The 10,610-nt window shown below is 51.2% G+C and overlaps 2 protein-coding genes across 5 annotated transcripts in view; one reads left to right on the forward strand and one right to left on the reverse strand.

Annotated features, from left to right (window-relative positions):
• ALKBH2 (alkB homolog 2, alpha-ketoglutarate dependent dioxygenase) lies at nucleotides 1-7,044 on the forward strand. 3 transcript variants are annotated; one of them, XM_040250934.1, is made up of 4 exons: nucleotides 1-107; nucleotides 581-1,010; nucleotides 2,613-2,811; nucleotides 4,628-7,044. In XM_040250934.1, exons 2-4 carry the CDS (start codon nucleotides 734-736, stop codon nucleotides 4,932-4,934), a joined length of 783 nt encoding a protein of 260 aa, XP_040106868.1. In that variant the 5' UTR covers nucleotides 1-107; nucleotides 581-733; the 3' UTR covers nucleotides 4,935-7,044. The 3 variants fall into 3 exon arrangements, with proteins under 3 accessions (XP_040106868.1, XP_040106866.1, XP_040106867.1); XM_040250932.1 differs by having other exon boundaries at nucleotides 5-350; XM_040250933.1 differs by having other exon boundaries at nucleotides 11-88.
• The window catches only part of USP30 (ubiquitin specific peptidase 30), a 23,827-nt gene continuing 18,346 nt past the window's right edge, over nucleotides 5,130-10,610 (reverse strand). The window contains exons 11-13 of one of the 2 annotated variants that reach the window (XM_040250930.1): nucleotides 10,243-10,462; nucleotides 8,048-8,168; nucleotides 5,130-7,605 (exon numbers count right to left, since the gene is read on the reverse strand). In XM_040250930.1, coding sequence (XP_040106864.1) covers nucleotides 7,341-7,605; nucleotides 8,048-8,168; nucleotides 10,243-10,462 — 606 coding nt within the window. In that variant the 3' untranslated portion in view covers nucleotides 5,130-7,340. The remainder of the gene's footprint in view (nucleotides 7,606-8,047; nucleotides 8,169-10,242; nucleotides 10,463-10,610) is intronic. The other variant, XM_040250931.1, reaches the window with a different exon arrangement.

A 10,610-nucleotide genomic window follows, 5' to 3' on the forward strand; every position in this document is an offset into this window, starting at 1 on the left:
AAATGTTTTCTCTTCCCCGCCAGCCCTTTCTAGAGTGTCTACAGGAATCGGAGTTGAGCAGGTGCTGAGATTTTAAAGAGAACCCTCGGTACCACAACCCCACGCACGTATTACAGTTCTTATTTTCTATCAGAATTCGGCGTGCTTATGACCACGTTTAACCGTTGTTAAACATTTAGATTCTGAATCATGTCCATTTAAAGATCGCAATACTTAATCTGTTAATACTTGTGTGGGAGGGCCCGTCAGTTACCCACCCCCGTCCTTTGCAAGGTGGCAAGGGGAGAGAGAGACATGCTTTTCTGGGTGAATTTGGGCAACCCCCACCTCTCACCGTGTCACTTTTCCAGGTATAAAGTGAGGGATTGGATAGTAGTTTGCCAGTGGCATACGTATTCCGCGGGGGCAGGGAGGGGGGAGTTATTTCTTAAAAATTCCTATTTTGGGGGGATGGGTGGCAGGCACGTGGGTTTTGCAACTAGGCAGCTGATTCTGATACCAACCTGGGTGTGAGAGACCCCTGACCAGATCACCTCTGAGGGATCCTTCCAGCCTTAATCTCCTCTTACTTCCTTTGTAGGACTTGTTAAACTTTTAAAATGGAACTGTAAAAACAGGAGGAATGCCCCTGGGGGACCACTTTGCAGAGTAGATTTTGGTGTTTGGGACAGACCCTGGGCAATCTCTCTTGGCCTGGCCACCAGCTTCCAGGTCTTCGTGTTGTGGAGACAAGATGGACAGATTCCTGGTGAAGGGGGCTGTCCGGGGCCTTAAGGGAAGGATGGAACAAGAGCAGATTGGAGGAGGCCCAGCAGGGTTGGCAGAAGAGGAGGGAAACAGCAAGAAAAACCCCAGGAGAGCAGCCCCGGGGAATGGAGTTGACTCAGCAGGCCTCAGCTGGCGGCACATTCGAGCTGAGGGCCTGGACTGCGATTACACAGTCCTGTTTGGCAAAGCTGAAGCAGACGAAATTTTCCAAGAGTTGGAGAAAGAAGTGGAATATTTTACAGGTAAGCAGGGGGATGGTGGGGTTGTGTGTAGAAGGCTGGTTTGAACACACTACTGGTCTGTGTTTAGAGAAATCTGAACTTAAGAGCCATTAATAATGGATTCCAGCACAAGCTGGAATCAAGATTGCCGGGAGAAATATCAATAACCTCAGATATGCAGATGATACCACCCTTATGGCAGAAAGCAAAGAACTAAAGAGCCTCCTGATGAAAGTGAGAGTGAAAAAGTTCTTAAAACTCAACATTCAGAAAACTAAGATCAATAGCATCCAGTCCCATCACTTCATGGCAAATAGATGGGTAAACAATAGAAACAGTGAGAGACTTTAATTTGGGGGCCTCCAAAATCACTGCAGATAGTGACTGCAGCCATGAAATAAAAGACGCTTGCTCCTTGGAAGAAAAGTTATGACTAACCTAGACAGCGTGTTAAAAAGCAGAGACATTACTTTGCCAACAAAGGTCCATCTAGTCAAAGCTATGGTTCTTCCAGTAGTCACGTATGGATGTGAGAGTTGAACTATAAAGAAAGCTGAGCGCCGAAGAATTGATGCTTTTGAACTGTGGTGTTGGAGAAGACTCTTGAGAGTCCCTTGGACTGCAGGGAGATCCAACCAATTCATCTTCAAGGAAATCAGTTCTGAATATTCATAGGAAGGACTGATGCTGAAGCTGAAACTCCAATACTTTGGCCACGTGATGCGAAGAACTGACTCATTTGAAAAGACCCTGATGCTGTGAAAGATTGAGGGCAGGAGGAGAAGTGGATGACAGAGGATGAGATGGTTGAATGGCATCACCGATGCGATTGACATGAGTTTGAGTGAACTCCGGGAATTGGTGATGGACAGGGAAGCCTGGCGTGCTGCAGTCCATGGGGTCGCAGAGTTGGACTCGACTGAGCGACTGAACTGAATAATGGATGAGTTTGTTAATTAATACATACTCCTGGCACCTCTGGGCCAAGCACCTTACTGGGTGCTTGCGATACAAGCTTAATAACGGGAATAGCCTGTCCGCTGAGAGCTGGGAAGTTACCAGGTCATCCCTGTGCACCAGTTCTCAGCGTCACCTGGAGGACTCTGTTGCTTGTGAGCACTCCATTGCTGGCCCTGCCCCCTGCAGTCTAGTGTCCAGAGTTTCCAATGCTGCTGATGCTGGAACCCACGCTGAGAACCACTGCAGGGTGGCAGAGCAGGGAGGAGTGTAGAAACGCCCATGGGAGACCCAGCCTCCATCAAGAGCTGCGTTAGCGCCATCTCCCCTGGATGCCCACACCCCTGCGTCCCCGCAGTTGGCAACATCACCGTGCTAGCATGTAACCTCACTTCATATTGCTCCAATTGTAGTCTCTTTTTTCTGGTTCTGCTGAGCAATTAAGTTACAGTGTTTTGTTTTTGTTTTTTAAATTGGACTAGAGCTGTTTCTCTCAGTGTTGGACAAGAATCACTGCCCTCACAGGAAGGCTTTGGGTGAGCCACAATCATTTTTGAGGAGGAGGTCCTCGGCCAGAGTAATAGATGTTACTCCTGTTGTACTTTTGCTCCTGAACACTCAGGGAGCCAGTGGAGACTTCTGAGGCCCCATATCTCCCTTGCACAGGTGCGCTGGCCAGGGTCCAGGTGTTCGGGAAGTGGCACAGTGTCCCAAGGAAGCAGGCGACGTACGGCGACACTGGGCTGACCTACACCTTTTCAGGCCTCACTCTGTCCCCGAAGCCCTGGATCCCCATTCTGGAGCGTGTCCGGGATCGTGTTTCTCTGGTGACTGGACAGACCTTCAACTTTGTGCTCGTCAACAGGTGACACTCTGTCTTTACCTTTTTTTTTCCCAGGAGCATGGACTGGATTTTATAAACCGTCTCTTCCAAAAGGAAGAATTTAGGATTCCCCTGTATTTCACTCATTTGTACAACAGATAATTCTTTAGTGTACTTGGGGATGCAGTAGTGGAAGAGCACCAGCATCCATCTTTATGGAGCACTCACCTCGGGGGCGGGGGGCTTTCCAGGGGGCTCGGTGGTAAAGAACCCGCCTGTCAATGCAGGAGATGTGGGTTTGATTGCTGGGCCGGGAAGATCCCCTGGAGGAGAGCATGGCAACCCACTCCAGTATTCTTACCTGGAGAATCCCATGGACTGAGGAGGTCATGGGGTCCATGGACCGAGGTTATGGGGTCCGTGACCTCATGGACTGTGCGATTACAAAGCGTCAGATGTGTCTGAACACACATGCACGCACCTTGGTGGGGAGGGAGGCCGAGAACTGATGAACAGGTGAACAGGATACCTTCAGTCATTGATAAACGTCTTGTAGAAAATTAAACAGGCTGATCTAAGAACATCTGGGAGGAAGGAGTCTGGGTTTCTCAACAGCACTCGATGTTTTCAGCCAAATAATCCTCTTCTTGGGGCTGACTTCTGTGGTGCCAGATGTTGGGCAGCATCCCTGACCTCCACTGACCGGATGCCAGGAGCTCCCTGTGGCTGAGAAATGGTTGCCCGCCGTATCAGCACACAGAGGACGCGGGGCCGCTGCAGCCTCCCCAGCGGTGCACCATCCGGCCTGGCAAAGAACAGGATCCTGGCCCCAGATCGCTGAGGTGCATGTCAAAGGAATGATTTCAGTGAGCCCAGATTCTTGCATCTTCCCATACATAGAAAACACGGAACTCATTAACCTGGGATGTCTGGTTTTCTTTAATGAACAAGAATCTTTTGATGTTCCGACTACCTGGTTTTTGTTGCAAAACCCCTCTGTATCCTGGCTCCTGCGTTATCTCTGGGGCCATCCCTCAGAGCTGAGAGACCGCCTCCTGGCTTAAGTTCTCGGTTCTGCCTGCAGAATGAAACAGTTTTCAACTTTTAGGTTGTGCATTTTTTCCAAGGGTCTCTTTGGAGCAACAGAATGTCTCCAGACATCGCCTGAGTGCCCCTGGGGAGGGCAGAATTGCCCTGGTTGAGAATTTGGGGTTTAGGGGAAGATGGTTAGAGGAGGGGTCAGGAAAGGGTGGCACTGGAGCTTATAACTAAACTAAGGGACCGTGAGCCCCACAGGCCTCTGCAGGGAGAGCAGAGGGAGTCTGGAGTGTCTGTGGAGAGGAAATCCCACTGGTGTGTGAGGGAAAGGGGTGTGGGGTGAGCTCAGCTCAGAGGTGAGCAGGGGCCAGGCGAGGAACACAGATTTTATTCTAGTTACAGAGAGAAGGCATCTTACGTGATAAAGGTTTACAAATATGAATCGGGGGACTGTAAGACGTGTGTCTGGCCTCTATCCATGTGTGTGGCGTTTTTGTTTGTGGCCGCACCATGTGACTTATGGGATCTTAGTTCCCCAACCAGGGACCAAACCTGGGCCATGGCAGTGGAAGCGTGGAATCCTAACCACTGGACCACCAGGGAATGCCCTACTGGTGGGCTGTTTTAAAGCCTGTGATCAAAGAGGGCTGGTAACAAAGTGAAAGGCTTACTTCACTCTGTAGACCAGGTGCGGCCCTCCCGCCCCTGCAGGAGCCTGGGTCTGTGGCACCGTTTCCTGGCTGGCGGACGAGGACCCTCGGTGTGGGTGGCGTTTCCAGAGAGGACCGTTCTGTGAGCTCTGCTCGCTTTCTCACTGCAGGTACAAAGACGGCCAGGACCACATAGGTGAGCACAGGGACGACGAGAGAGAACTGGCTCCCAGGAGCCCCATCGCCTCTGTCTCCTTTGGGGCCTGCAGAGACTTCTTCTTCCGGCATAAGGATTCTCGGGGGAAGCACCCCTCCCGGAGGCTGGCGGTGGTCAGACTCCAGCTGGCCCATGGCAGCTTACTCATGATGAACCACCCGACCAACACTCACTGGTACCACAGTCTCCCAGTCCGAAAGAAGGTTCTGGCTCCCCGGGTCAATCTGACATTTCGGAAAATCCGGCCTACTACAAAGTGAACAGCGTTGTTAACAGCGAGTGCTTCTGTTGGCTCCTTCGCGCTCCACTCCTAGAGGGAGCTGCTGTTTCTTTTACCAACAGGGAACACCGAACCGGTTTCACCCAAGCGCAGGGCTTCTTACGGGTACAACGCAGAACTCAGAGGAAGATGACATTGGTATCAGACTGGTGAATTACAAAAGAATACCAAATGATGTTTTTCCTAACAAAATGATTCTTTTATTGCTATAATACAGCAGATACAAAAGGTACCTTTAGCAAATACATAAATCAACAGTTATTATGGCATAAACTATGAGTTTGACTCGGGTTTTTGCAAAAAGAAGTGACTGTAAATAACTGAATGCTAGAAATAAGATTATTTGGCTGCTAACTAACGCCTAATAATTTACAATGTGAGGAAGCCACCCGTAAGTCAGGGGTAGAGAATGTGCCAGGAGATCATTCACATTTATACCTGTAGCCGTGGCTCAGTCCCTGGCCTCTGACCAAGGGTCTGCTTGCAACCAAACGCTCAAAGGAGGCACTGTTCACACCCGGCACCTCTTTGATGGCAGGTTTCAGAGTACGTGGCGGCAGAAGGGCAGGTGCACAAAGCTACGGCTTGGTCAGGCAGGTGAAGGCCACGCGACCTGGGCACGTGTTGCCCCAGGCTCGGGTATCACGGGGACACTCCTTTCACCATCAGAGCCGGGCTCTGCGACGAAGTTGGGAAGGGACATCTGCTGGGAGCAGAGCAGAAGCTTCACGCTGCTCCTTTCTCCCTGATGCTCGCGGTCTGGAGAACCTTCACAGTCTGTTTCTGTCCGTAGCAGGACTTCCCAGTCCTTGGGATGCACACACACCTGGCCCGGTGGAATGGGGACTGCCCAGGCCTCCGGTGGGTTCAGCTGACACCAAGGTCTTGTCTGGGAGTGTCACCAGCCCACCCACCAGGGGAAGCATGGTCCTCAGCCTGACCTCAGGTGACCTGGATGCACCTGATTCCAAATCTTAACTCTAAGGAGTCAGTCTGGATTTGGTATCCTTTCTTTTTTAAATAAAAAAATCTAGCTAAAACATAGATACCGCTATGTCCTCGAAATTCCTTTGGCCCTGGGCTGCCTTCATGAGACTTACCTGAGGATGGGGGAGGATGATCAGATGGGGCCTTCTGTATGAGGTACTGGAAACCAACACGTGTAGAATATGGATCTAGGACAGGATGATGGGGCTAGGTGTCAGCTGCTGTTGTGTGTTTCAAAAGTTTTCTTAAACTTCTTTCTTCCTTTTTTGTGGGATGGGCTGGACTTTGACGGCCATGGAATCGAACTCTTCACTTTACAGATGAGGAAACCAAGGTGGAGAGGTGGCGGCCCCGAGTGAGGTCTGCGCCCTTCCTTCTGAATCCAGCTCTTGCACGGAGGCTGGGATTGTCTGTCTGTCATGGCCCCCGGCTTCACCTGTAAACCTCAGGAGCTCCACGTGGGCAATAAATAAATAGGTGAGAGTAATGGTCCATGATGGGTCCTGGCGTGAGAAAGGGTTTTCTATGGAGCAGGGTGGTCGTGGGTACAGTGCAGAGGCCGCCAGGTTCTGGCTGTCCAGGCAGTTATGTAATAAGCGGTGGCCACACCTCTCAGAGTCCAGGACAGGCAAGATGACAGCAGCAAGGATGGTCACTTGTCACTAATGAAGTAGAGAAAGAATTCCCCTGAGGGGCGGGTTTGGCAGATGAGCTTTCACTACATATAAAGACTCTGAAAGGTTAGAAAAAGACATACAAAAGGGGAAGGCGGGTGTGCGCCAGGCGTCTTCTGAGTTGTCCCTTTGCTCTCCATTCGGTCACTTTGGAACGATCAGAGCTTTGCAAAAATTGTTCATGTGACTCCCAGATGAGGTCTGTTTTCCAGAAGGGACGTGCTACAAAAGCAGTTGAGAGTGAAAGGCACTTTTTTTTTCTTTGAAATTGTTGCCTTTAATGATTTCACTAATTCATCCATTTTCGTGGGCCTTGCTTGCTTATTAAAAATAAAAGATCTATGCTGAAGCCCTGGAGGATCAGATAGTTAACTCGCCTTTGAGAATACCTGATGCATCAGAATATATTTTAAAAAGGTGGCTTCTGGAGTCTGGTTCCTTTTAATTACCTGTATCAGGTGAGTGACAAGACACGGTCTAGACACGCATGGTGCCCAGTGCCACCCTGGTGCCCACGGGCAAGCTGTGCGGGGAGGGGGTGGGGGCCTCATCTGGTGTGAATCGGGGCCGCCAGTTCCTCTGTGGAGCCTGCTCTTAACACCACACCAGAAGGCCGCAGGACTCTAGTGGGGCTGCTCACATGTGCACACACACGCCACACACACGCACAGACACACAGGGCTGGGACAGTGCCGGCGGCTCTCCAGCCCTGGGGCGGGGCAGGGTCATTCCTCAGACTTGTACTCCCGACCCTGCGGCTGCACCTTGGAGAGGACACGCTCATAGAACAGGAGGTAGGCGCTGGAGGACAGCACCTCCTGCAGGCTGGCCTTGCGGACAGTGTCGTCGGAGACCCATAACCACTGGCTGCTGGCAGAGACGGGGTTCTTGGCTGAGGGCGGGGAGCGTCGGTAGGTCACAAAGTGTCCAGAGTGCATGTCCCCGTGGTGGACAACCACGGCCATCAGCTGGAAGAGGTATGTGGAGGAGCTGAACGGTAGGAACAAATGCCAGTGGTTTACAAATACAACGAGGAAGGTTTAGAGGCAAAAGCAAAGAGCAAGAGGACCCTAGCTGAATTCAATGACAGGGGCTGATGAAGGCGCAACCTTACAGCTGGATGCTATATAATCATTAAAATTAGACGTCCATCGACTGGCCTGGTGGGCCGTCCAATTCTGTCAGTGTACCTACACTGTGTGGTATATACACACGAACACACACCTTTACAGAGAGAAAAACGAAGATTTAACTGGTGATCTCTGGGTGGTGTCCCAGAGGTAGAATTTCTTTCTTTATACTCTGTGTACATACTTTCTTACATATGTACATGTATACACACATACCCATAATATTCACGATTTTGGACTTCATAATTCTTATTTTTAAAGCAATCAGTGAATGAGGCTTGTGAGTCTAAGGAGCAGCTCACCTGTAGTCAGGAACAGCTGGGAGGGGGAAAGGCATGGGGGTCGGCAGGGCAGGCAACAAAGATGGGGAGCAGGCGCCATTCATGAAAATCTGTGTTTTGGGGCCCCCTGGGTGATTGCGAACTGCAAGAGAAAAAGGCCCGAGGCAATTAAGATGAGCAGCAGCTCTGGGTAAACAAAACGTGGTTTTTGCTTACCTTGAGATTTAACTCCCTGATAAGGCTACAAAGGCAAAACAGATAACTTGATTTTGTGCTACATTGATTCATAAAACTTCCTACTTTTTTGTCTCCACCTGCTTTACTCCCAAACAGAAAAACTATCCACCCCCAGCCTCCTGCTCACTGTGACAACTCTGTGGATCTTTGAGATTTCCAGGCCTGGCTGCTGAAGACACGGGTCAGAGCCAAGCAGTGGCCCGCTTACTGGCCTTCTGACCAAAACCGACGCTTCTCAACCTTGAGGCTCTGGTCGCCCTTTGTGGGCGCTGTCCTGGGCACTTGGAGGATGCTGAGCAGCGCCTCTGGCCTCCGCTCACAGCAGGGCCTCCTCTCCCGGCAGCGACAACCAAACACGTCACCAGCCCCAGCCCGGTGCCCCCTGCTGAAAAGCACTGATCCAGACATTCTCTTTTCTCTGACTGTCAGCTTCTGAGGAGCGGCAGTCAGACAGCGGGGATGTGTACACGGGTGCAGATAAGATAATTAAGGAGATGTTTACATCTCCTCTCAAGTGTCATATTTGGGGGCCTTTAATACTGCCCAGCTACACTGTTGGCCTCTTTAACCACCCCGCTCTGAACACTAGCAGACCTGTGCTCCTACCTGGGAGAGGAGAAAGTGAGGCCAAGAGGCCCTTGATTTAAAACTGGGCCCTCTTCCCACCCCTGCTGCTCTACTCTCAAAGTTAATCTGCGGATCTGCTGAGAAAGGACAAAGTTCCGTCCCTCTGTGAGTGATGACCTGCCAAGCCACGCAGCTGGATGTAAAAACGAATAACAGTAGTGAGGGGCGGAGACTTCCCTGGTGGGCCAGTGGCTAAGACCGCTCCCAGTGCAGGGCCCCCAGGTTTAATCCCTGGTCAGGGAATTAGATCCCACATGCCACAACTAAGACCTGGTGGGCCAAAAAAAAAAGAACAAAAGCAGCGAGGGGCACTAGGTGGGGAAAGGCCAGGGTGCAAGGAAGACAGTCCTGGCTTGACTAGGAGCAGCAAACGGGGTGGGCGGTTGTGGAGGGAGGGTGGAACAGGATGGGATGTTCAGGCTTGGAGCCTTTAAAGTCAGTGCGTTTTCCCTCATTAATGAAGAACTAAACACATTACATACAAGACCTTTACAAAACTGCCCCACACTCCATTCCAGTTCCAGATGCCCCGTCTGGCACTCAGCCTCTGGGAGCCTCAGTTCTCTCTTCAGTGACACTGAAGGTGATAATAGCTACCTGGCTTCACTGGTGCCTGAGTCAAGGATTAACCTCAAGGGAGGATTGTAATGGGATCGGATAAATCAGCAATTCAGTAAAGAAGTAGCAACCCAAGTAAGATGTTTAGGCATCTTCAGCCAGGATACTACCTCCTCACATTTCCTGTCTAAAGGAGGTGATGGGAGGGAGGCTCAAGAGGGAGGAGATATATGTATACCTATAGCTGATTCCCTGGTGGCTCAGATGGTACAGAATCCACCTGCAATGCAGGAGACCTGGGTTCGATCCCTGGGTTGGGAAGATCCCCTGGGGAAGGAAATGGCAACCCACTCCAGGATTCTTGCCTGGAGAATCGCATGGTCAGAGGAGCCTGGCAGGCTACAGTCCACGGGTCACAAAGAGTTGGACACAACTGAGTGACTTTGACACATAGCTGATTCACATTGTTGTACAGCATAAACCAACACAACATTATAAAGCAATTATCCTCCAATTAAAAATTGAATATATACACTAGGTGACTGTATGGGGGCAGAAAAGAGAAGAAATTCAGTGGAATGAAGTGAGTCAATTATTGTTTAGCCAGAAGATCAGAAAGCAACCTTCCACCCTCCTGCCTGTGTGTTTCCCTCCGTCATAGAGCTTTTAAAAACTAGGCATCACTGTATCATTTTAACCCCTCTTATGAAACCCACCTTCTCTCACCCCCAATCCTGCGCCATCGGTGGCACCAGAGCCCAGAGGGTCCCTCTCTCTGCACCTTGGACACGCACCTGACTTGGGGGCTGCTGGCCCATCCTGCAGCGCCAACGCGGGCCCTGCCTTCTCACACCGCTCAGGGCCGCGGTGACCGGGCTTGTGTCCCAGGAGGTGGTACTTGTAGATGTCCATCATCAGGAACTCGCCGAACTGCACGTGCTCGTGCCGCTTCAGGGGCGTGCCCTGGCTGGACCAGCTCAGCCGCTGGAGGTGGATGCACAGGCACTGCGGGAGCTGCGGTGGGAGAGATGGAAAGAATGGAGGGCCAGAGCGGGACCCGGGGGGCCCCCAGAGCAGAGCCAGACCCGGGGGTCCTGGGAGCAGAGATGGATCTGGGAGGGTCCACAGAGCAGGGCCAGACCCGGGGGTCCTGGGAGCAGAG

Source organism: Oryx dammah, unplaced genomic scaffold, assembly GCF_014754425.2.
Source record: "Oryx dammah isolate SB20612 unplaced genomic scaffold, SCBI_Odam_1.1 HiC_scaffold_12, whole genome shotgun sequence".
Taxonomy (NCBI): Eukaryota; Metazoa; Chordata; class Mammalia; order Artiodactyla; family Bovidae; genus Oryx; species Oryx dammah.